The 27,399-nt window shown below is 38.6% G+C and overlaps 1 protein-coding gene across 4 annotated transcripts; it reads right to left on the bottom strand.

Moving 5' to 3' along the window:
- Positions 1-36: 36 nt before the first annotated feature.
- On the bottom strand, positions 37-27,399 carry LOC126482295 (uncharacterized). Of its 4 annotated transcripts, none has more exons than XM_050106303.1 (6): positions 27,383-27,399; positions 19,594-19,855; positions 19,308-19,505; positions 1,979-2,143; positions 948-1,883; positions 40-607 (listed from the first exon to the last, which is right to left on the bottom strand). In XM_050106303.1, exons 2-6 carry the CDS (start codon positions 19,661-19,663, stop codon positions 459-461), a joined length of 1,518 nt encoding a protein of 505 aa, XP_049962260.1. In that variant the 5' UTR covers positions 19,664-19,855; positions 27,383-27,399; the 3' UTR covers positions 40-458. The 4 variants fall into 4 exon arrangements, with proteins under 4 accessions (XP_049962261.1, XP_049962260.1, XP_049962257.1 ...); XM_050106300.1 differs by lacking the exon at positions 27,383-27,399 and adding an exon at positions 27,203-27,370; XM_050106302.1 differs by lacking the exon at positions 27,383-27,399 and adding an exon at positions 26,905-27,181.

The following is a 27,399-nucleotide window of genomic DNA, read 5'->3' as shown; positions in this document are numbered from 1 at the left end:
CCCCACCCACACACACACGCCCAGAAAAATCAGGCAATATAGTAAACAATGATGAATTAATTCAACAAGTACAGTGTTAGAAAATACACCTGTAACAAAAAACCATAATTAACATAATGATATTTTCTATGTACATACTATATAAAAAAATTACAAATACCTCCAGGTAACAACACAACATGACATATGAAAAGACTGTATTTTTAAGAAGTAATTTGCAGTTGCACAAAACTTTGTACATGCTGCTACAGTTTTTAAACATCTCACTGATCAATAACAATGTAAAAATATTGTTGCTCTCAATTAGAATATCATAGTATGAAGGTTACCATGACAGTCTCTCATTTATTTTCAGCAATGGGCACAGAAAAGCGTGACCCAAAAATACTATTCCAAAATGATTGCATATACAAAAGAATATCCGTCATCATTGCGTTCCATAAAATTAAACTACTATGCTATCTTTTGGGCTTGATAACACTGGGAAGTGAGGTTTTTGTTTTGGAATTCAACTTCTTTTTGGCTAATTTTTGTTTAGCTTCTATCCTTTTCCTCTGAATTTCTTCTGGTGTGCATCTTAAAGGTGGTGAACTGGTAACTGCCTGAGCTAAAGAGAAAATACAATACATTCATTAATAAACATCAATGCAAGTTTTAAAAGAATTATTCATGCTGCCTCTGGAATGCATAACAAAACTGTTAGTTTAATAGCCATATCATGTGAGTGTAAGATATGGCATCTGAAAGTTAATAGGAAGGAAAATAGTTAATCACTTGCAATAACAATGACTACAGTGCAACAGGTCAGAGTTATAGTGTTCTTGGAGATCTCGTTTTACTGACACCTTCAAACAAAAGTTTATTAAGTAGAACATACACACAAAATTGCTAGCTATAAGGAGCAATAAGTGGTTCTCAAATGTAACTGCGTTGCTGAACATACTTACATTCAACTATTTCCAATACATTCACCAATTCAGTTTCATTTACTATGTCATCATCTAAAGCTGCCGTTTCAAAGAATGCATCTCCACTCTCAGATAGAAGAGTGCAATGGTTGTCCAATGAATTTTTGTTGGGTTTCCCTAATCTAGATTTTGTGTTTGGTCGTTCATTTATTTTTGGTTCTAACGTTTTTGAAGTTAGGCGACAAACATTAGACAAATTTCTTACATCATTCTGACGAGTTTTCACCTTAGTAACATCAGTTCGTTCTGTAGGACTGTCACACACACTTTTCTTCTTGCCACTGCCTTTTTTATTAATTTCTGTTGTTTTGTTCACATCACTACCTGCTGATGTGTCCAGAAAAGAATAATCTTCATCTACCAAAGTCTGAAGGGCACTTTCAAGAGAGTCATCATGGATTTCCTGATGAGTTAAAGATTCAGATAAGTTTTTCTTTGTTCTTGGGGACTTTCTAGAACCATAGCCTATAAATTGGCCATATTTGTAATATTTGGCAGATCCTGGCGTTCTCGATCTTCTTGGCTTAGGTGCTGGTGACAGTTCTGAACTGACATCCTTCTTTCCGCTTGGTACCTTCACCATATTTGCAACATGTTTGTTGGAAGCTGCTCTTTCATCTGGCTGAATCATATTTGACTTTCTAAAGATGTTACAGGGTGATAATGAAGCATTAGGCAGCTCAAAATTTTTATGTTTCAATTCATTTATCGTCTCTTCCACTTTCTGGGTGCATTGTAGGATGACATCATCATCATCATCATTTTCTAGCAACATGCCAAAATCATCTTTTACCAGTAAAGTGCATGAAACTGTCTCTTGCCTGTTAACAGTATCACGGTTTGGTGATGTACTATGAAGAACACTCTCTCCATCATACAAACTGTCTTCCTCTTCCTTCTCTTCAGAGTGCACATCTGGAAAAAGAGCAAAATATACAAACAATGTTGCATGTTTCATACTCCTCTGAAATCAATGCAGAAATTTAGCAAACAATAGAAACAGTTCTTACTTTCACTGTATTTGTACTGTTCGGAGAGATGCAGCAATTTTGTCAAAAATGAAGGAGACGCTGCTCCTGGCAACTTCCTTGTTGGTTTACTGGTGACAGGTTTCTTTGTTGGGAGACACTTTCCTTGTGGTGGTGTAATTAAATCAATTATCTTGGAATTCTGTTCTGGGGGAAAAATCAAGACAGAATAACAATGTTTGTGCTGAATAAAGTAACTTATATGCCATCAGCTTCTGCATTTGAGAATGAAATTCTTACAGTAATGCCTATAATTTTCGGGTTTGTCACTAAGGTACATAATGATCTAATCAATTTAAAAAGGATAACGACTACATATACAATTGGTTTAATTAATATCAAACAATAATGGAAATGCCTGGATGGAAAAATATGTAAAATAAGGAAAAGACGACCACTCACCCGTAGTGAAAAGAAGTGTGATGCACAGAAACTGTTAACTGAAAATGTATTCACACTAGCTTTCGAGCTCTTGTTCTTTCTGTGATGAAGTACACCCATCACACAGAACCCAAACAAACACTCTCATGGTCACTTATCAGTTGTTCTGTTATGGTGAGTGACTGTAAATAAGTTGCATGCACAATAACATCAGTTGCCCTTATGTGTCTGCCTGTTCAGGTAAGCATAGCTCTTGATGTGTTCCCTAATCTCCCCCTCCCAAGTTGTCCGAATGCCTGATATGTCAGCATGTGCAGCATTGCTGCCAAGCAGTGCATACAGAGAGGAATGGTTAGCAGTACGCATCCATGCATTGTGCTACTGAAGTAGCTGTATTGACCGCAGCCAGCAGTTCTGTACAGTGTAGTGTACGAATGTTTCAGGCGTATGTTGTGTTGCGAATGTTCAACTTTGTGCTGTCAAATTAGTTCTGCACTGCCTGCCAGGTGCACTGTGTTTAGTCTATTAACTCCGTGCTGTTTACTCCTAGTTTACAGCAATTTATATGTTCATGTTTATTCTATGTTCAGCTGTCACTGTGCATAGTTCTTAATAACCAATCACCAGGCATCTCATTTGTTTTCTCACGAGTCTTGTTTGACGTATACTGTGTCTAAAAGTTGTTCTGTGTTACTCGAACTATAAACAAATAAAGTTCTCATCATCCCACAAAGGAGATATCGTTTGTGCATTATTTATTGTAAACTAAGCAGCTAATTGGTTGGATGGACAAGTACTCAGGCCTATGGTCTAAAAGCTACGCATTATACAATGTGTAAATTATGCAACAAATAGTGTAAAAGTATGGATTAAACACAATGAAGATAGTATAAGCATTGTATTCATTACTTTAAATCATTTCACATAGCACATATCAACTAATAAAAGCATTTTCACATATACGATAAAGATCAAAAGTAAAGAGTGACTGGGTTTTTCAGATAGTAAATATTTTCCTTAATTTGCTGTAATATTCTTCAAATCAGTAAGTGGGTTGTACTATACACTTTCTAAAGCAGCCCAAGGTCTTCTTTAGAGTTCACTTTATCCCCACACCAAGTTTCATCCAAAATGGTTCATGGGTTAGTAATGAAAAAGTAACAGAGCTAATTTTGTAGTTACAATATCAGTATGGATAAAAATTTCAATTATGATATCTTTTATTTCTGTGATCTGATTTTGACAAAATAAAGCCAATATGGGTGCCCCAAGCAATGCTCAAGTTATCTGTGAAAACTGTTTGAAAATTCGTCTAATAGATTTGGAGAAGCATGTTCAAACATACGCAACAGTTCTACAGATTTCAAAAATGTACAGAAACGATAAATTGCTACTTACAGTAAAGATGAAATGTTAAGTTGCAGACAGGCATAACTAAAAGGCACTTACACATTAGCTTTTGTCCATAGTCTTCATCAGGAAAAGAAAGTGACTAACACACACATTCACGACTGGTGCACACACACAACTGTCAGCTCTGCTAGCTTGGACCAGAATGCAATTACAACATGGCATAGAAGTGTATGGTTGGAAGGAGAGAAGAGTGCTGTCCTGCGGAGTGTGCAGCGATCAGAGTGGCAACAGGTGCAGTGTCAGGAGGTTGTGGGGCAGGGAGGTGGGGATGGGGAACGGAGCAAAAAAAGGCGAGAAGCAGGAAGGATGTGGGTGCATTGGCAGAGGCCAGCACACAAAGGGGATGGGAGATGAGAATAGGGAGAAGGTACAGCCTGGCCACATGGGAAGGGTGTATCTGCAGCGACAAGAACTCCCTAGTCCAGTATTCAGAGGGTCTCACCAAGGCCTTCACATGCAGGCACCAGCCATCAGACCTGGTCTGCAAACACATCTCCTGTGGTATTTTTCCTGATGCATTCAATCCTCATACAACCCCCAAGAACTATCCACAAAGGAGTGCTGCCCTTCGTGATCCAATATTGCCCCAGACTGGAACAACTGAACCACATCCTTTGCCAGGGCTTTGATTACTTATCATCATGCCCTGAAATGAGGGACATCCTACCCAAGATCCTTTCCACCACTCCTAAAACGGTATTCCTTTGTCCACCCAATCTCTGCAACACCCTAGCCCATCGCTATGCCACACTAAATCCCAACCCCAACCCCTCGCCACAAGAATCATATCCCTGAGGAAGACACAGGTGCAAGACCTGCCCAATCCACCACTTCATATTCCAGTCCTGTCATGGTCATCTCCTATCCCATCAGAGGCTGGAACAGGAGCTATCCAGCCAAAATTATCCTGGACTTAACCTACAGTAACATACTGTCCCCACACTCTCCACCTAACGTTTTCCACCCCCTCTGTCCTATCATCTCATCCCTGTTTTCATCTCCCATTCTCTTTGGTTGCCACCCTTTGTCAACGCACTTGCCCATCTTTCCCTGCTCCTCTCCTTTTTTGTTCTGCTCCCCCTCCCCCGTCCCCACAGCCTCCCGACATTGCACTTGTTGGCAGTCTGGTCTCTGCCAGACAGCACTCTTCTCTTCCCCCACTCATACACTACAGTCCCTTCCCCTTTCCTGGCCCCTGCAGACTGCTATTCCATAATCTGACAACTGCATTCTGGTCCAGAGATGACAGTTATGTGTGCATGAGTTGTGCTTGCCTCTGTGCTTGGAAGTGTTTGTGTGTTTCTCTTTTTCTTTCTTCTCCTGTGGCTGTAAGCTAAAGTGTACGTTTCTTTTAATTGTGCCTCACTATATATTAATGTGTCATCTTTACAGTAAGTAGCAATCTATCTTATTGGGGAAGGCAGTACACGGTCTCAATGGGAAGGAATGATGTGGACAGAAGAGAGATAGGAAAAGTTCTGGTGAGGCATTGGGAACAGATTAGTGGGAGATTATGCCAGGGGTCTGGAAAAGTGCAAGTGTCTCTGAACTATGCAAGTGGGAATTCTCTTTCCAGCATATCCTGCACCCTTGCCTTGCCCCTGGGCTAAACCTCTGCTAACCTGTTTCACATTGCCCCTCTTACTTTTCCCTTATCTCTTCTGTCCAACCACTCCTTCCCTGTCCAGCTTGTATACTGCCTTCCCCAACCAATCTCCCACTCCCCTCATGCGGGTACTATCTCTCTCTCTCTCTCTCTCTCTCTCTCTCTCTCGCTCTCTCTCTCTCTTCTCCCCCACCTCCAGCCTCTCCCCTTTCTCCATTCCTCTCCCTTTTGTCTCTCCCCTCCCTGTCCCTCTTCATCTCCACCTTCCTCTCCATTTCCCTCCCCCACCCCTTCCGCACTCTCTCATCTTACTGTGGAGCCATTGAGTCATCTGTCGAAAGACCTGCCTCACATTATTATCCCACTACCACCCCCTTGCCTTGTGTGGCCTTGCCTGCCCCCTTCCCCACCTCCACCTAACCATCAAGTACTCTCAGTAATCAGTCTCTCACTGTGACTGCTAGAGTGTGTGTTTGGTGTCTGTGTTGTTGCATGTGGGGGAAAAAAAAGGGGAGCAGAGTTCAAAAGCTAGTGTGATTACTGTTCTCTGTTACATGTTTCTGTGCACCAAGCATTGCTTTACTACAGGTGGATGGTAAACTTCCCCTCATTTTGTGTATTTAACTAATGTTATATACAGAGTGATTACAACTAAAGTTCCACTTTCAAAATCCTGCATAAAAAGAACCACTCCTCAGAAAGACATCAAATTTGAATGGAATATTATCAAAGATAAGGGAAACATTAATGGAAATTATGGTGAAGTTCTTTTAGAAGAACAGTGACTGTGTGCCAGTAGCTCTGCAGAAGTTCTGGACACTCAAGGATATGATAAAGGTGTTTGTCCCACATCTGCTGAGGATCTGGAGAAAATGATTATGGAATTTGAAACACCAGGTTCTTTAGAAGTGCAATGTGGCAGAGGGAGAACAACTGATATGATGTCTGTAGATGATGTGGACACAGCCTTGTAGGAGGGGTCAAGTGTTAGTGTACAAACATGAACACTACTTCAGACATGCCTGTGAGTGTGGTGCATAAAAATTTTCAGAAACATCCTGCACTGCAATCCATACAAAATTACTCACGTTCAGGAGTTGCTTCTTGCTGACCTACCCGTAAGACAAACATTTTCTTTAGAATTTCTTGGTTGCATGGAAGTGGACAATGAATAGCCAAAGAACATGCTGTGGACAGACAAAGTTCATTTGCATCTACAAGGCCATGTCAATACACATAATTGCAGCATATGGGTAATGGAAAATCTGCTCACACATAAAACAGAACCGCTTCTTCTTCAAAGGTAACTGTGTGGTGCTAGTTGATGGCATTATTTATTGTAGGGCCATATTTTTTTGAGCAGATGATTCCTGCAAGTCCTGCTACCTGTACCATCACTGGTAAATGCTACACTCATGCTCATAAATTAAGGATAATTGCAGAATGTGGTGCCACACAACGTGGCACTACTTGAGCTAATAGTGTAGGCACATAGGGAACACACCCGACACAGATCTGTAAGTCCACGGTATTGGTGATAAGTTGAGATAACCATCCTGAAACACATGTGCTACAAAACGCCGCTGTTTCCTGTGCATGTATCCTGACATCAATACGGGATATGATTACCATGCACACGTACACAGGCCGCACAACGGGTTGGCAAACTCTGGATCAGGTGGTCGAGCAGCTGCTGCGGTATAGCCTCCCATTCTTGCACCAATGCCTGTCAGAGCTCCTGAAGTGTCGTAGGGTTTGAAGACATGCAGTGATACGTCAACCGAGAGCATCCCAGACATGCTCGATGGGGTTTAGGTCTGGAGAACAGGCAGGCCACTCCATTCACCTGATATCTTCTGTTTCAAGATACTCCTCCACGATGGCAGCTCGTTGGGGCTGTGCGTTATCAAGCATCAGGAGGAAGGTGGGACCCACTGCACCCCTGAAAAGGTGGACATACTGATGCAAAATGATGTCCCGATAAACCTGACCATTTACAGTTCCTCTGTCAATGACATGCAGGGATGTACGTGCACCAAACATAATCCCAACCCACATCATCAAACCACAACCTCCATACAGGTCCCTTTCAAGGTCATTAAGGGGTTGGTATCTGGTTCCTGGTTGATGACAGATGAAGCCCCGACGGGAATCACTGTTTAACTATATATTGACTTGCCCGTAAACATAACCTAGGACCACTGTTCCAATGATCATGTACTGTGTTCTTGACACCAGGCTTTACGGGCTCTCCTGTGACCAGGGGTCAGTAGAATGCACCTTGCTGGTCTCCAGGTGAATAAACCATGTCTGTTCAGTCATCTGTAGACTGCGTGTCTGGAGACAACTGTTCCAGTGGCTGAGATAAGGTCCCGAGCAAGGCTACCTGCAGTACTCCATGGCCATCTGCGGGCACTGATGGTGAGATATCGGTCTTCTTGTGGTGTTTTATACTGTGGGCATCCCATACTGTAGTGCCTGGACATGTTTCCTGTCTGCTGGAATTGTTGCCATAATCTTAAGATTACACTTTGTGGCGTACAGAGGGCCCGTGCTACGACCTGCCGTGTTTGACCAGCCTCCAGTCGTCCTAGTATTCTACCCCTCGTATCATCATCAAAATGTGTTCTTTGAGTCATTTTCAATACACAGTCACCATTAGCACATCTGAAAATGTCTGCACACTTACTTTCTGCACCGTACTCTGACATGCACCACCAACACACCTCTGCGTATATGGACTGCTGCCTGTGCCACTGTGCGATGACCGCAGGTCAAATGCACCACAAGGTCATACCCAGATGTGATTTAATCCTGCAAACCGCCCACCGGAGTGTTGTTTCACCATGTATCAGCATTATCCTTAATTTATGAGCATGAGTGCATTAGAGTCTTTTGTGCACCAGTATGACTCCAACCCTTCAACGGCATTAATGTGTGGGTAGGACCATTTTTATGAATATTGCACTTCTCTGCACATTGCACAGCCAGTGAAGCAGCTGCTGTAGAAAAATCCTGGAAATGCTAAGATTATCAGTCGTCGTTTCCCTACAGATTGGCTGTCCAGATCACCTGATCTGACACCCTGTGACTTCTGGCTGTGGGGTATCCGAAAGATGCTGTGTTCAGTGCTGCTATTACAAGTGTAGCTGAACTGAAGGAGCATGCTATGCAGTGTATTCTGAACAGGACCCCCGAGAAACTCTGATCTGTTATGAAACATGCTGTTTTTCCAATTTCAACTTGGACAGCATACTGAACATCTCTTGTGCCAGCCTGACAAGAATTAAAAAAACAAAAAACAAAAAAATGCTGTTGCTTTTTATGCAGTTTCTGGTCTCAGGACAACTAAGCTGCTCAATGGAACAAAATGATAAGTGCCAAAATAAGAGGATAGAAGATTGCAACTGATCCAAAAATCTGAATACTTTTATTCTAACATTCTTTTAGTTCTGTGTGGCTTTTAACACCTACTTTCTTCCATACATACATAAAAAGGACATGATACAGACCGAAAAACATACTGAAATAAACACATTAATGAAGTGGAGATACCACTACGTTACCCAAATCGCTTACGCTAACAACAAAACGTAATGACCGATAGTTATACGAGAACCATTACACAAAGGTACAACTCCATAATTCGTTGCTAAAAATTACTTAATCAGTCATAACTCTCATCACTAATGTTTACACTGTCCAATTGTGTTGGTTTTTGTGACAAGAAAATTCCATGATGAACAGGAGGGTTGTAATCTAAGAGGGACAGGACATCAGTAGCTTTCTTCTTTTCAATGAGTCTTGTTCTGCCTTATTTTAATCAAAGAGTAAGGACTGGGCTTTGCCTCCCATGTTTCCTGAAACTTACTTCATGCCGTATGTCATGATAGAATGTGTCGTTGATGAATATGGTTGATGGGTTATTCAGCGGTCACCTTCCACGTGCATACGTTCCTTAGGTTGACAGCCAGACTATCAAAAGTTTACTTTCTGAAGACATTTTCCTTCAAATGTCTTATCTGAAATGAACGCTCCCTTCTCATGCTACAAATAGCAAATTGATTCCTCTTGGATGATTTCTGGATATCAGACGACTCTTCTGGGCTGTACACATCTTGTACTTGCTGGTGCATGAATTTTCAATTGTTGCAAAATTTCTATCAGAAAGCAACATCACGTGACCACAAACACAAAATGGTGCTCAATTACTTGAAATCATCCAGATGATATTATAAACTGCCAGAATGGAACTATGTTCCAATTCTGATTTTGGCCACAGCAGTTGTCAGAAACTGAGATGACAGTCTTTCCTTTTAGGTTATTTTTGATTATTGCCATTATTATCATCATCATTATTATTGTTGTTGTATTATTATTACTTGCAAAAATATAAATGAAAGAATATGCATATAAACACCATGAAGCATTAAACAGCGGCCATTCAGTAATAAGACACTTCTAAGGAAACAAGAGATTACTGCATAGCAGAGGGCTACAGGTAGACAGATGCTTAATGAAATGTGTTTGGCTGTCAATGTCTTCAATGACTACTGCAGCAGAACACTGTCAAGGGATCTTTCACAGAACCCAAAGAAATTCTGGTCACATGAAAAGGCTATTAGTGGCACCAAAGTCCCTACTGAATGAGACAGGAACTGAAATCGAGGGTAGCAAAGCAAAAACTGAAATGCTTAACTCCATTTCAAATGTTCCTTTACAAAGTAAAACCCAGTAAAATTGCCCAAATTTAATCTTTGTACCACCAAAAAGATGAATGAATCATGTATTCGTGTCAGTGATGTTAAGAAACAGTTGAAATCTTTGAAACTGAACACAGCTCCGGGGCCCGATGGAATCCCTGTGAGACTCTATATTGAATTTGTGGCCGAGTTAGCCTCTCTTCCAATTATAAGCTATTGTAGATCCCTCAAACAAAAAAAGTGCCCAGTTTTTGGAAAAAGGCATAGGTCACACCCGTCTACAAGAAAGATAATAGAAGTAATCCACAAAACTACCAACCAATATCCTTGGCATTGATTTGTTGTAGAATCTTGGAACATATTCTGAGCTCAACCATAATGAGGTACCTTGAACAGAATGACCTTCTCAATGCCAACCGGCAAGGATTTCGAAAAACTCGATCACGTGATACCAAACTCGCACTTTTCTCACACAACATACTGAAAACTTTGGGTAGATGCTTTATTTCTTGATTTGTGAAAAGCATTTGGCTCAATACTACACCTAAACTTGTTTTCAAAACTATGATCATATGGGGTATCAAGTTAAATTTGTGACTGGATTGAGAACATTTTGGTAGGGAGGACACAGCATGTTATCTTGGATGGAGAGTCATCGTCAGCTGTAGAAGTAAGTTCAGGTATGCCCCAGGGAGGTGTGTTGGGATCCTTGCTGTTCATGTTTTATATTCATATCCTTGCAGACAATATTAATTGTAAAATCAGCTTTTTTGTAGATGATGCAGTTATCTATAATGAAGTTCCATCTTAAAGACGCTGCATAAGTATTCAGTCAGATCTTGATAAGATTTCGAAGTGGTGCACAGTTTGACAACTTCCTTTAAATGTTTAGAAATGTAAAATTTTGCATTTCACAAAATGAAAAATTGTAGTACCCTAAGACCAATGAGTCACTTTTGGAATCAGCCGACTCATACGAATATCTGGGTGTAACATTTTGGGGGGATATGAAATGGAAAGATCAAATAGGTCCAGTTGTGGGAAAAGCAGGTGGCAGACTTTGGTTTATTGACCGAATACTGGGGAAGGGCAGTCAATCTGCAAAGGAGATTGCCTACAAATCACTCATGTGAACAGTTCTAGAAATTTTTTTAACTGTGTGGGACCCTTACCAGATAGGACTAATAGGGGATATTGAATGTATACAGAAAAGGGCAACACGAATGGTCACAGGTTTGTTTAATCTATGAGGGATTGTCACAGAGATAATGAAGGAACTGAACTGGAAGAAACTCTATTAACAGTGTTTCATGAACAGGCTTTAAATGATTGTGCATTCTTAGTTACAGCCCATAGCAATGTAGCTGGGGAGCCTTTTTTGTGGGGAAAGCAGCTAGATATGTTGCGCAGAGACCTATGATACCCCTGTGTCACCTAAGTTACAAGGAGCTCACAGCCATGTAACCAAGGTGTTTATTGGTGTAGCAAACTTAAATATTTACAAAAAGTGCTGATAAACTTCAAGGACCAAGAGGCAAGCACAATTTAAGAAATTAAATTTTTAACCGCTTAGAAAAATGTGGTAACATAAAAATATGGACAAACGCTGTCTTGATGGCAGTCTAGCATAGGAACTCAAGTTGAACAAAAGTTCAAGTTGAGATAAAGTCAAGTGCACAATCAAAACAGGACTGTGAGTTGGAGTGTGTAAAGTATCATGGCAAGTCAGGGTAGAACAGCATCCATGCTGCAAGTCTCACTTATTAAATATTAGTAACAGGTGTATCACTGATCAAGATTCTAAAGTGATGTTATTATTTGTTTCAAAAATATTGTGATACAAATAAAAAAAAATCACAATCTTGAATTATATCTTTGATAATCAGTAATATGTGCTGCACAAGTCTTCTCTCCTATTTTGCAATTGCACATCTAGCTGCTTTAACTTCATTACTCTCTCTAGGTCGAGAATTGTTAAGATATGTGAAATACAAGCAATAACTCCCATTCTTCATATGGCCATTCATTGTGTGGCACCGACACACTGAACAAGCAGTGGAGATTTTAACACTGACTTCAACAAAGTTTCAAAATACAGAGATGATCTTATGGCTGTATTTGCAACATACAACTTGCTCCCAATTACAAATTTTCAGCCACAGTCACAAGTGCATCCAGGACCACTATTGATTTGATATTGACGAACAACTAAATTCACAGCTAGAAACATCAACAACGGTTTCAGTGAACACTTTGCAAAGCTTCTTGAAATATCTTCACCAATGAGTTTAATTATGCAGAAAGGAACAGTGAAAATAGCACTTTAGGAATTAACTAGGGGTGACACACAAACTGAAGTGTACATATGTGAAAGAACAGATGAAAAGTTCAATATATTATCGGGTATCTTCTAACATTATTTGTACATGTCATTTCCAATTAAAAAACATGAGCACAAAAAAGTCCTTGGTGACAAGTATAAAAAAAAGTCATTTGCAGAAAAGTGAAGATTATATGAGATCTCTCAAGTCTTCCATAGTATCTAATGACTAACAGGCATATTTCAAAAAATCTAAAATGATACCATAAGCACGGGCTACTTTAGCCCTAGGGTCCTTCTTTGGCCCAAAAGCAAAATAAAATGGAACACATTTTATTGAGCGATTTGTGGTAGTATCTGAAATAGTTTCAGTTGGTTCCGCTTGGTGGTAGGATCAATCAAGCTGCCTGATAGTTCAAGTGATTCCTCGGTTTGCCGCTAGGATGCAGTACCACAAGTTGTGTGTCTAGTGTAAACACATGGAATTTTAACCTTAAAAACTTCTTTCTGTATATGACAGATTTCTTCATGAACTTCCAATGTAAGTATGTTTTTTAGAACTCTTTTTAGTTGTTTATGCCATGCTGTAGTTAGAACTCTGTGAAACACGTCTTCCCATTTTCATATATCTTTAAATTAGTTCTAGTAACCTGTAAAGTACGATCCACTTTGGCCCAGCTTTTTTTTTTTTTTTTTTTTTTTTTTTTTTTTTGGGGGGGGGGGGGGGGGGGGGGGGAAAGTTGGTTGTACTTTTATAAAACTGTTATTTTTAGTGGTAAAGTTCTACAATTAGCTTGCAAAATGGGTACTGATAGTGAATATATTTCTATTACATATGTTTGGTTTCAGCTTGTTCAAGATGCCCTACAACTACACACGTCTTCCAGGGAGTTGAAAATATGCTGACTACAGCAACAAACATCTTCAAGCTTGTTTAGAAACCATTAGATCTGGTGAAATGACACAAAGGCAGGCTGCTGAACATTTCCAAATACGCTGAAGCACTATTAAAAACAAGTTGAAGAATGCATTTTCACATTCCCCAGGCCATTCTAAAGTACTTTCACAAGAAGAAGACTTAGCTTTTGCTAGTCATATTGACAAAATGTGTGATATGGTTTCCCACTATATGAACTTTGTTTGAGGTACATCATAAAATCCTACCGAACTAGAAAAGGAAAGACTGTACAATTTGTTTGTAACAATGTTCCGGGTCGTGACTGAGTTAAGTCATTCTTAAAGAGACACCCTCAGTTGGCAGTCAAGTTTTCGTGTAACATCAAATGAAATCGCACTCAGATTCATGAAAAATAATGACAGAGTACACTGAGAATCTGAAAGAGGCGGCAATGATGTATCGCCAGATATAATTTATAACTACGACTAAACTTGTATGTCAGATGACCCTGGAAAGAAACAATTGATATGTAGGAGAGACTGCAAGTACCCAGAACGGATAATGAATTCCACCAAATCTAACATAAGTGTCATGTTCTGTGGTAATGCTAAAGCTGATTCGTTGCCTCCTTATGTTACATATAAAGGAGAGCATTTACGGAGTATGTGGGCTGAAAACAGCCCTGAAGGGGCACAATATAACAGTACAAAACAAGAATGGATTGATGGTGCAACTTTTGAGGATTGGTTTTCAACTCATCTATTTCCTGTTCTAAAAAAAAAAAAAAAAAGTGGTCATCAGTGTCAATCTCAGTTCACACATAAGTGTGAATGTTCTTAAACTTTGTGAAAACAACAACATCCAATTTGTCTGCCTGCCTCCGAACTCTTCGCATTTAACACAGCCACTTGATTTAGCTTACTTTAGGCCTCTCAAGATGAAATGGAGAGAAGTTCTTACAGAGTGGAAGCAATCAGACAGCGGCAAAGCTGCATCCACACTATCAAAGGACATTTTCCCAAGATTGTTAAAAAAGGCCTTAGACAGCATAGAGTCGAATGTACGGGATAATCTTTTGGCTGGATTTAAAAAGGCTGGAATCCACCCGATCAGCAAATAAGAGATTGTCAAACGTTTGTCATCATACAATGCTTTTGTTAACCTTGATTTAATAGGACAAACATTTATCCAAACACCTTAAGGAAAAAAGACAAGAAGCTGTTCAGACGCAAACAAAAAAATCTCGAAAATTGGAAGTCCCTGCAGGAAAAAGTATATCTTCAATTGAAATCCTTCAGTACCAACAAAAACAGCAGAATGAAATAGAAGAGAAAAAGAAAGGAAAAGAAACTAAAAAAAAAAAAAAAAAAAAAAAAACAGAAAAAAATTGAAACGGAAAAAAAAAATTAGATGGAAACGAAAAGAAAAGAAGTGGTAAAAGAACGATCAGCCTTTCATCAACAGATGATGATTATGACAATTTCAGTTTAGTGTCACAGTGACCTGGTTTTTTCCAGCAGCGATGAAGACTCTTTTAGTGTCAATGAACCAGATAAACCAATTAACTTAGACGATTCAAGACCCAGTAGAAGCTTCCCAACTGCAAATGTTGAAGACCCAAAAGGAAGCAATGGAGACATGAAGGAACTTGTAGAAAAGGACAAATCTGTTGTTTATTGGAACAGACTCTGATTCCCAGGGTTGGTGCTCTCTGTGGCAGAGGAGGGAGCTACAGTGGACTGTATTGTGCTGACCAAGAAATTTTGGAAGTGGCCCCAAGAAAACAATATGTTATTTTATCAGTGGTGTGACATTGTTAAAGTAACTCAGCCTCCAAAGATAGTAAAAAGAGGCCTTCTTAAGGTTGATTTCATTTAAACATAAAAATTCCTTTTTTGAAAGAACTTTAACATTTTTTAAACTTTTTTTTACACTTTGACTTGCCTATGTATTTTTAACTTAGTGTAATATAGTACTGTAATGATTAAATAACATGTGTTTTTAAACACTCACATCCTTCTTTGTCACTTGCCTTTATACCACAGTTTTTCTATTGAAAAACTACTTTGTTTAAAAAATTAAAAAAAAAAAAAATAGAAAAAATATTAGGCCAAAAAGTGTGCAGCATCTAAAATTAAGGTGTTACAGTTAAAAATGTTACCAGAACTTAAATTAAGTAAAAAATGATTTGTTTGAAGGGTAAATTGTATGAAATTGTTCAAAAGTGGGCTAAAGTAGCCTGTGTTTACGGTATTTAAAAAGTGGTCAAAGAAGTGAAAATAATGGCAAATGACGGCTACATAAATAATTCCAATAACAAAATGAAAGCTGTATGAAATAAAGTGAAACAGCAAACTCCAATATTAAATTTAACTGTAATGACCAAAAAATCACTGATACTGAAGAAATAGCAAATGTGTTCAATACATATTCGAACAATATATGTGTGCAATTACTCACTGAAATCAAACCTCGCGCTAAATAGTGCCCAATACCATCTGAAAATACCAATGTAAATAGTACTTCTCTCTCTCTCTCTCTCTCTCTCTCTCTCTCTCTCTCTCTCTCTCTCTCTCTCTCTTTCGAACAACCCAGAAAGAAGCCCTCTCAGTTATCAGAACTTTACAAATGAGCCACTCCACTGTAAGAGGTTGCACACCAGGCAGTCATATTAAAAATTTTGAAGAGCTCACCGCTGAATCATAAGCTCACCTTCTTAACAGTTCCCTTCAAACTGGGATTTGCCGATCATAGGTAAACAGATTAAATGGCCATCTACAGGCCCATTGTTCTACTACCTGTATTCTAAAAAATCATGGACTTTTTTCCCCAAATAAGAGTTGCCGATTTTCTGGCAAAGCACAACATGGTTTCAGGAAGGGCTGATCAACTGATATAGCGGTTTCTCAACTTTAGGCGAATTACTTCAAAGACCTGATAATGGCAAAAATGTAATTGAAATACAACTAGATCACACTAAGGCTTTTGGTAGCAAACATTACACTAAACTATTGACTAAACTTGACAACTAGAGTATTGAAGAACATCCAACAACTGGACAAAATCATACCAAAGCGGATGAAAGCAAGTGCTTGTGCAATACCAAAGTTTCAACAAATTGATTCAACATTATTCAAACTCTCTAGCCATTAAATATGGAGTGCCACAAGGCCCTACTTGTATTATAGGTGAATAATCTGGACAAATTCTATGTTAACACAATTAAGTTTGCTGATGATACTAGTGTGCTAGTCAATGGGAAAGAAATGGAAATGCTTCAGAAGTCTACAACAAACTCACTGAAAAATACTGGAAACTGGTTCACTCACAAGTTGGTAATAAAAGCATATAAGACAGTGGAACTAAAATTCTACAATGTGACAAAAGCTGAGCAACCTGTTGATATTCAGATATCTTATAAGGACATTCATATTGTAGGCAAATAAAGTTCTTGGGTTCATGGCTCCAAAATAATCTTAAATGGTGGACACATAATGAAAAAGTGTGTAAGAAATCAAGCACTGCATGCTACTTGATGAGAATATCAGAAGGATGCTGCAACGAAGATTGTCTGAAAACTGTATACACTGGCTAAATACACTCACAACTGGAATATGAAATTATTTTCTGGGATATCTCCTCTCTCTGCCAAAAGCTCTTTAGGGTACAAAAAGGATTACAATGAGGCGATAATAGTCATGGGATAGCGACATGCATTTACGTATAAAGGCAGCGGTAGTATCATGTACAGAAGGTATACGAGGTCAGTGCATTGGCAGAGCTGTTATTTGCACTCAGGTGATGTCAAAAACCTTTCCAATGTGATTATGGCAACATGACAGGAATTAACAGATTTTGAACATGGAATAGTAGTTGGAACTAGACACATGGGACATTCCATTTCGGAAATCGTTACGGAATTCAATACTCCTAGACCCACAGTGTCAAGACTGTGCTGAGAATACAGAATTTCATGCATTATATCTCAACACAGACAATGCAGTATCCAATGGCCTTCTCTTAATGACTGAGAGCTGCAGCGTTTGCAGAGAGTTGTCAGTGCTAACAGGAAAGCAACACTGTGTGAAATAACCCCAGGAATCAATGTGGGATGTACGACGAATGTATCCGTTAGGACAGTCTGGCAAAATATGGCATTTAATGGGCTATGACACCCGACAACCAATGTGAGTGCCTTTGCTAACAGCACGACGTCACTTGTAGCACCTCTCCTGGGCCTGTGACCATACTGGTTGGACCTTAGATGACGGGAAAACCATAGCCTGGTCAGACGAGTCCCGATTTCAGTTGGTAATAGCAGATTGTTGGGTTCAAGTACAGTGCAGACCTCATCAAGCTGCGCACACAAGTTGTCAACAAGGCACTGTGCAAGCTGGTTGTGGCTCCATAATGGTGTGCAATGTGTTGACAAAGAATACACTGGGTCGTCTGGTTCAACTAAACAGATCATTGACTGGAAATGGTTTTGTTTGGTTACCTGGAGACCTTTTGCAGCCATTCATGGACTCCATGACCCCAAAAGTCAATGTACTATCACACGGTCACAATTGTTTGTGATGGGATTGAAGAACATTCTGCACAATTCAAGCAAATGATTTGGCCATCCAGGTTGCCTGACATGAACATTTATGGGGCATAGCAGAGGTCAGTCTGTACACAAAATCTTGTGCTGGCAACACTTTTGGAATTATGGACAGCTAGGACAGCATGGCTCAATATTTCTGCAGGGGACTTCCAACAACTCTTTGAGTCCACGCCATGTCAAGTTAGCAACTTGCCGGGCAAAAGGTGGTCAAACATGATATCACAATATTAGGAGGTATTCCATGACATTTGTCATCTCAGTGAATAACAATAATGAAGGTATAAAACAGAACAAAACCTGCAGACCACTCTTTTAAACCTGGAAATTCTGTCACATCCATGCATCTACGTGCACAAGATAACTGTTTCATGAAAAAAATGTGCAATGGATAATCTTCAACTTTTTTTAAACAAAGATGTTCACTCCCATTAACACTAAAATAAAAAGAACTTCCATATAGAAAGAGGAAACACCAGTCTAAACAAACGAGGAACCCTAAATTACAGAAAAGTTATTTATACTAAGTTTCCCCCAGAAATTAAGTTAGTAAATGACATGTCAAAGGTCAAGTCAGCTGCTAAGGCATATCTGAATCATAACAGGTTCTGTAGCCTGCATGAGTTTCTTCGGGAAGGACACTAAATATTTGTGTTTGACCTTAATGTTCTATCACATAACTGTTACCGTGATACTAATACCAGTCTACAAGTAAAGTTTATTCTCTTTCTATTTGTACAATATATGCTCTGTATCTTATAAGTTAATGCACAAATGGCTCTGAGCACTATGGGACTTAACATCTATGGTCATCAGTCCAGTTAATGCACATTTAACATTAAAATACTGTAATTAATGTAAATTTAACTCTTGCAATATTATATTTTGTTATGCTTTTTGACTTATCCTACATCAGGATGTACCAGTTGTTTACTACATGATTACCTGGACCAACAAAGATCTAATCTAATTTAATCTAATAAAAAAGATCTGAACCTTTAAGCTGTTTTCATGTTGGTATAAAACATTATATACAGTAAAACAATTTTTAATTGAAACTACAGTCATCAAATCTCTACTTGATTGTAAGAACATCAAAAATTTATTTTTGAACATAAATGAAAGCAATCTTACATTGAGAAAGTTAATGAGAAATATATTTGTGTAACCCAAGATTTATTTAATTGCAATATGTAGCAAAGATTCAACATTTCAGATAAAGAAGAACTGTGATGATTTAATTGTGAACTGCTTCTAGGAAAGCATAATTATAAATTCCAGGTTTTCCCCCTTACTTAAAATTTTTATTTAAATATCAAGGGATTTTGCTTTTTGTGGGTGTTGAAAAGGTACCCACTCAATACTAATTTAGAAGTTAGTGACATACCATGACTACTGTTCGGTGAAGCTTGTGGTGAATCCCAGATGACGGATGGTTCATGTTCAATAAACTGAGAACAATTTTGTATTTCAGTCCCAGGAGAATTGCTCTCAGTTAATACTGGTGACCTCATGTGGGAAGATGTACATTTCTGATTAAGCACACAGCTACCACTTCTGTCAGTATTGTCTTCCTTTATAGATCCTGTTCAGAAAATATGTATCACTAAGATGATTTTTTTTTTTTTTTTACCTTCCTAGAGTTCCATGCCTTTAGGTTTATTAATTCTTACCTCTTACTGTCATCTTTTCAGATTTCCTTTTCCGTCGACTGTGATGTTTACTTTTTAATGTGTCCTCCATTGTTTAAAGTAATGTTTTCCAGCTGTTTAATCATGCAAATAATTATATTATGTGGAAATACTTAATAAATATGGAAATACGTTCCTCTCACAAATTGAGGAAACTGAATTTTTGGAAGTATACAAGAGAGAAAAAACTGACATTTCCCCGAACCAAGTACGGTGTGAATTATCATCAACTGGAGGTATGTTCCTGCAACATAGAAATACCAACATTCATAAGTCAATTTTTTTTTTATATGTTTTCGAATTGTAATGAATCACGGGCAACAAATTATGTTTGGTGTTGAGGATTACGAGTATTATTTTCTCTGTAGACAGCATAGCAAGACCTGACTGACCGATAACCCAAGTTGCATATGGTGACAATTTGGGACACCTCTCCCTGTCATTGCTTAATGTAATACTAATAGTTTGTCTTCTTGTGATAAGTAGATGGTAGATGACGTGTAACATCTATAATGTATCTGAATGACTAGTATTTATGCAGCTTAGTGTTATTTTCTGATGCTATGGATACTTGATACCAGTCGGAGGCTTTGTTGTGTGATGTAACGATGCTGTGACATGACACCACAAGCACAAACAGAAAGAGAACTTAACACTGCCAGTATTTGTTTTGTGTTTGTGTGTAATATTTTAATGTATGTTGTGGTGACCTAGCCTGAAGTCTAGGTTTTAAATGTGACAGTTTGATCGTGAGTTGGCAAAGCCAATCAATATTACAATATGAGAATAGCTGTAACTCTTATGATGTCTATTTAATAAATAATGGATCTTGATGAGTCATTTATGTTTATCATTTCATCATTTGGCCAAATCTGGTGGTTATTATAAACTCTCTTCATTGAATGAGACACCATACCAATTTATTTATTGATCTGAACTATTGTTTTACTTAGTTGCCAACACTAAATTCTAGATTTTCTTCATATTTATCCTATTTCTACCTAAACATTATTTTAATGTTTCTGCAGTGATAATACTCAACTTTTACTATTACTGTTGGTGAAACTACCAGCAGAATCACTATTTACTCCAACTGTCATTACTTTTACAACTGTATTTGTCATTAATCATTACTGTAGAAGAACTAATAACAACTGGTTACCTACAAGTGCAGAAGTGAAGAAAAACAATTCTATAGCTGTCATGCACCACAGTTTTATGACACAAGTTGACATTGAAGTCATTTCCCAGGACTTCAGTTAAAATAATGCAATAAAATGAATTTAAGGAAGGAGATCATCCAGTCCTGTAAAACTGGTCGATAAGTTGGACATGAGGTGATTGTAATTGAAAGAGGATGCAACTGCTAGATTGGACAGGAGATGATTGTAGTTGAAAGAGGATGCCCATTTTAGTTTTCCTGAGTCTGGACAGCAGTGGCTAAAATTTATTCCTGGATTCTCTCACCAGATAACCAGCCACTGCTGACTGCATGGTACTCATCCTTACAGCAGACGTGTGCTTCTCATCCTGGGGTCTGGGTGACCTGCCAATCAATTCTAATCTTCCGCATCTTATCCCACTTTCATCCCAGAGGATGGAACTAATAGTTCAGAAAGCTGGGATTTACTGTTTTTACTTTCAAATATTTAGATCAGCTTCTTAAGGTACGTACTGACAGCTCTTTTGTCTTTCTGCAGTTTTATAGTTTCCAGAAGTGCATTTTCCTTTAGGAACAAATTAGCACCAATGTTTTCTACTCAAGGTGTCAGCCAGAGATAGCAGGAATCATTTGCTGGAAGCTGATCTACAGGCTTACTTCTTCAGCATGTAATCTACTTCCAAAACTATAGCAAAAAAAGCTACTCAGGGGACGACTGTTACCAAGTTTTGTTTATAATAATTGAATAGGGTAGTAGATCTGCCTTGGATTCAGTGACAGTAATTTATAAATGTGGCACTGCTCAGGAGCAGGGCAACTACTGGACTGTATCTAGCACTGATATTTAGGACAAAGTTCAGCACCATGATGTGAGAAGCCAAGCCTGGGGTAATTACAGGTGATATGTGTTTTGAAAGAGTGCTGAACATCCAGTCACCTCTGTTATTATTCTTACAGCTACAAGGAGGTACTCTTCTAGCAGGGCAACGCCTATAAACACGCATCTCTTGTTACATGACATGGTTAAGATGTCTGTCCATTCACATAAATAAAAATGGAAATGTCATGTGGCTAGGGCCTCCCGTCGGGTAGACCGTTCGCCTGGTGCAGGTCTTTCGATTTGATGCCACTTCGGCGACCTGCGCGTCGATGGGGATGAAATGATGATGATTAAGACAACACAACACCCAGTCCCTGAGCGGAGAAAATCTCCGACCCAGCCGGGAATCGAACCCGGGCCCTTAGGATTGACAGTTTGTCACGCTGACCACTCAGCTACCGGGGCGGACTCCATTCACATGGGGAGCATGATCACCAAAACTGTATAGCATTAAGTAGGACTATATGTGAGCAATGACAGCACAGCACTTGTTCCAGTCTCCATTACCAGCAACATCCCTTCACCATTCGAAACAACATATGTAGGAAAAAAGTCATTTTTCCTCAAAATCTCAAAACAATATTCAACAATTATATGATCATTTGAATGCACAAATACTGGACTGCACTGTGCCTATAGTAAGTATACAAGAAACTGAATTGTTGTCCAAGATAATCCATCAATAGGTAAACAACCACGTAACTCTGACTATACGCAATGTGCAGCTTCAGTAATGATTAAAATAATGAAGGACATTTACATCTTTCACAAGTTTAGTTTGCTGGGAGTTGGACGACATACAAAAATTCAGCTGCCTGCCAGGATGTATGTGCATCCTACTACTGACTCGAGTGCAAACACTGTACCAGAACCTAATCCTGCTATTAACTGTTTCTGTATAGTAAAATCATGTTACATAAAAATCAGTATTTATTTGCATTTCATAGGTTTTATCCTGAGTATCCTGGTTTCATGGGACACATTCCTTGCCTGGGGGACAATGGTTGTTGCCAATATGGTATGTAATTGCACGACAATGTGTGTGTGTGCTAGGTCTCCTGAGTACACTTATAGAATAGACCAATTCTTTAGAAAAACTGGCATCTAGATGGAAATATGAGATTTTCATATACTTAGCTGGATGGTATCTGCACCGTTTTCTGTGTTTCAAAAGAATCTCAAAATTCTTCACTACAGTTCATCTTCAGCAGCATTTTTCAGAGTATGGGTTAGTTCAAATGATTTATTGCTTCCATAGCTCTCCTCAGTCACTGCACGTGACATATTGTCCACAATATTCAGTAGTTTTATCCTGAGTACCCTGGTTTTGTGGGACACGTTCCTTGTCTGGAGGACAATGGTTGTTGCTAATATGGTCTCTAATTGCAAGAAAACACTAACTAGCTCTGCAGATGACAAAGAGACTGAAGAAATGTATGATGAGATAAAAGAGTTTATTCAGATAGTTAAGAGATGTGAAAATTCAATTCTGACTGGTAACTGGTCTCATGATACACCTACAAAATCTTCTTGATGGCCAATGTTCCATGCTGATCCAGTTTTCCAACATCGGCTTTGATCACATACAGTTAGCATTCAGATATTTTGAGCCTATAAGTTGACTCTTTTCTACAAAGATTTCAGTTGTTTCTTTCTCTATCTTTTCCGATAGGTGTCAGTAGACAGCATATGATCTGGTCAACATATTCTTAAAGAGAAATACATCACCAGTTTCATCCGTTATTCAGTAGATGGATGGGGAGCAGTTGGAGGTTTATCTCCATTTCACATCTGTATCGTCTTGGGTAAAATATTCTGGAGGTAAAATAGTTCTCCATTCAGATCTCCAGTCAGCGACTACTTGGGAGGATGTCATCATCAGAAGAAACAACACTGCCATTTTATGGGTCCGAGCATAGAATATTAGATTCCTTAATCGGGCAGGTAGGTTAGAAAATTTTAAAAGGGAAAAGGAGAGGTTGACGTTAGATCAGTGAAGTTCAGTAGCAAGAGGAACAGGACTTCCGGTCAGGTGAATTCATGGTTATAAATACAAAATCACACAGAGGCAATGCAGGAGCATATTTAGCAATGAATCAGAAAATGGGAAAGCGGATAAGCTACTACGAACAGCATAGTGAACATATTATCATTGCTAAGATAGACACTATGGACATGCCCACCTAGGTAGCTCTGCAGACGACAAAGGCTCTGAAGAAACGTATGATGAGATAAAAGAATTTATTCAGATAGTTAAGAGATGTGAAAATTTAACTGTGACTGGGAACTGGAAATCAATAGCAGGGAAATGGGAAAGGAAAAATAACATGTGAATATGGGCTGCAGGAATGGAACGAAAGAGAAAGCCACCAGGTCGAATTTTGCACAGAGCATATTTTAATCATCGCTAACACTGGGTTTTGTGTGTTGAGGTCATCAGTCTGAAGACTGGCTTGATGCAGCTCTCCGTGCTGCTCTATCCTGTGCAACCATCTTCAGCTCCAAATAATTACTGCAAATTACATCCTTCTGAATCTACTTACTGTATTCATCTCTTGGTCTCCCTCAACAATTTTTACCCCCCTCCCCCCCCGCCCTCATACTTCCCTCCAACACTAAACTGGTGATCCCTTGATGCCTTAGAATATGTCCTATCAACCAATCCCTTCTTCTAGTCAGATTGTGCCACAAATTTCTTTTCTCCCAATTCTATTCAGTACCTCCTCTTTAGTTATGTGATCTATCTAGCTAATCTTCAACATTCTTCTATAGCACCACATTCCAAAAACTTCTATTCTGTTCCTGTCTAAACCATTCCTCACCCATTTTCCACTTCCATACATGACTACTCTCCATACAAATACTTTCAAAGAAAACTTCTTAAAACTTAAGTCTGTATTCAATGTTAACAAATCTCTCTTCTCCAGAAACACTTCTCTTAGCATTGACAGTCTGCATTTTATAGCCTCTCTACTTTGGCTATCATCAGTCATTTCATTGCCCAAATAACAAAACTCATCTGCTACTCTAAGTGTCTCTCATTTCCTAATCTAATTACCTCAGCATCACCTGATTTAATTAAGGCTACATTCATTTATCCTCATGTCACTTTTGTTGATGTTCATCTTATATTCTCCTTTCAAGACACTGTCCATTCCATTCAACTGCTCTTCCAAGTTTTTTGTGTGTCTGACAGAACTCTGAAGACACCATAAGATTTCAGGTTGATTATATAACAGTACGACAGATTTCAGAACCAAATTTTATATCATAAAGACATTTCCACGGGGAAATGTGCACTCTGACCACAAATTATTGGTTATGAGCAGTAGATTAGCACTGAATAATTTGCAAAGAACTAGAAGATGAGACAATTTAACTGACAAAAAGAGAAAATATAAAAATGCAGCAAATTAAGGAAGTGAAAGGGAATACTAATGTCTAGAAAATGAGGTTGACAAGAAGCACAAAATGGCTATGCAGGAATGGCTAAAGGACAAATTTAAGGGTTTAAAAACATAGCCCTATTTCACTTTGGGAATGACAGATACTGCCTACAGAAAAATTAAAGTGCCCTTTGGAGAAAAAAGAAGCAGCTGTATGAATTTCAAGAGCTCAGATGGCAAACCAGAACTCAGTAAAGAAGGGAAAGGTGAAAGGAATATACTGAGGGTCTCTACATGGGAGATGAACTCAAATGCAATATTACAGAAAGAGAAGAGGACATACATGAAGACGAGGTGGGAGACATGATACTGCCAAAGAATTTGTCAGAGTGCTGAAAGACCTAAGTCGAAACAATTCTGTCAGAACTACTGGTATCCTTGGGAGGGCCAACCACGACAGAGGTATTTCATCTGAAGTGCAGGCCATATGAGACAGGAGAAGTATCCTGAATTTCAAGAATGTAATAATTCAAATTCCAAAGAACATAGGTGTGAATATTACCAAACTATCAGTTTGATAAGTCATGGTGGCAAAATACTAACACCATTTCTTAACAAAAGAATGGAAGCTGACCTCTGGGAAAATCAGTTCAGTTTCCAGAGAAATGTAGGAGCACATGAGTCAATGCTGAGCCTATGACTTCTGTTAAAAGGTAGGTTAAAGAAAGACAAACCTACATTTATAGCTTGTGTATACTTACAGAAAGCTATCAACAATAATGATTGGAATACACTCTTTGAAATTATGAAGATAGTAGGGGTAAAATGCATGAAGCAAAAGGCTATTCACAACTCCCACAAAACCACGCAGCAGTTATAAGCATCAAAAGGCTTGAAAGGGAAGTGGCTGAGAAGGGAGTTAGACAGGATTGTAGCATATCCCCAATGTTATTCAGTCTGCACATTAAGCAAGCAGTGCAGGAAACCAAAGAAAAATCTGGAGTAGGAATTAAAGTTCTGGGGGAAGAAGTAAAAACTGTCAGATTTGCCAATGACTTCTTCATTACACACAACCACTAGTAATTAAACTTCCTGCCATTAGTTTTTCCAAGGACTGTCTTCAGGCTAAGTGCAACTGTGACTGTCACTTGTTAGTTACATCAACTATGAAGTTGTTTACATAAAACACACAACATAAATTATGGGCCTATAAACAAACCTTTATACAACAATGCAGCAGCAAGTGTTCAGAAACTTATATTAATTACTATCAATATGTAGGCCTTGTGATGCATGTCCCAGAAATTGTATTAATTTCATATAAACAAACAAATACTATACATCAACAGATTTTTTAAAAAATCTATCACTCAAAACAAACCTTTATACAACAATGCAACAGCAAGTGTTCAGAAACTTATATTAATTACTATCAATATGTAGGCCTCGTGATGCATGTCCCAGAAATTGTATTAATTTCATATAAACAAACAAATACTATATATCAACAGATTTAAAAAAATCTATCACTCATATACTGATCGCTTGGGACAAAATTACAATCCCTCCAGCTAGTTTATAAATACTTGTCACCAACAGTCTGACGATTACAAAACTTTAACACATACAGTATCAACACGAGTAAACAACAACTATCTTATATCTTTAATTATTCTGATAGAGACAATATTAGATTTACATCATAAAGGCGCTTGATTTATTTTTACGTCAGCTCTTAATGTATTGCCTAGAATAAAGTGACTGAAGCCGCAAGAACCTCCCACTGGTCAACACACAAAATATGGAAACTGACAGATGAAAGTAATGTAAATGGCACTACTCTCAGTTTACATGCAAGTATGTACACTTGCCAAGATCAATGGTTATGATGTAGCTGTACACCGAAATTAACAATCCACTTATCGAGTGTTGGCTTCGTTCACTGGATGAATAATTGGTTTTGTCGCTCTTTGTAAGTGCGTTAGTATCATGACATACACAAACATAAAACGTATAACCCATCAATGAACTTAATAGAAGCTAATCGTCACTAGTCAAACTAGTTCTTGCTTTAACCAAAGCGGTAGCACATTTGCTGTCACCAAATGATAAACACACGATCAAATTTTATACTCCAGCTACTGTATGTATACTATAACTTACCTTTCTGTGGCGACAGAATAGCCACTACTACGATAAGCTTCCGAAAAACGGATAGGTATGGTAACTGAGGTGAAAGCAAATAGTTATTATATTTTTACACAATTAATATTACAGAAAATGTTTATTGCTCCCTCGTGCTCTCAATTCCTGTGATCTGCACTACGCTGTTTAAATTCCTACCTCTTACGAAACAAGCT

This window comes from Schistocerca serialis, chromosome 5 (assembly GCF_023864345.2).
Source record: "Schistocerca serialis cubense isolate TAMUIC-IGC-003099 chromosome 5, iqSchSeri2.2, whole genome shotgun sequence".
Classification (NCBI taxonomy): domain Eukaryota; kingdom Metazoa; phylum Arthropoda; class Insecta; order Orthoptera; family Acrididae; genus Schistocerca; species Schistocerca serialis.
The sequence above is the reverse complement of the archived record's forward strand: the minus strand, read 5'-3'. Positions and strand labels throughout refer to the sequence as shown.

Excerpts from the sequence above, each read along its gene's own strand:
- LOC126482295 (XM_050106303.1), bottom strand. The coding sequence starts at position 19,663 with ATGGAGGACACATTAAAAAGTAAACATCACAGTCGACGGAAAAGGAAA. Across the intron at positions 19,506-19,593 it reads TGAAAAGATGACAGTAAGAG|GATCTATAAAGGAAGACAAT; the intron begins GTAAGAATTAAT and ends TTTTCTGAACAG. Across the intron at positions 2,144-19,307 it reads TTCACCGAACAGTAGTCATG|AACAGAATTCCAAGATAATT; the intron begins GTATGTCACTAA and ends TTTTTCCCCCAG.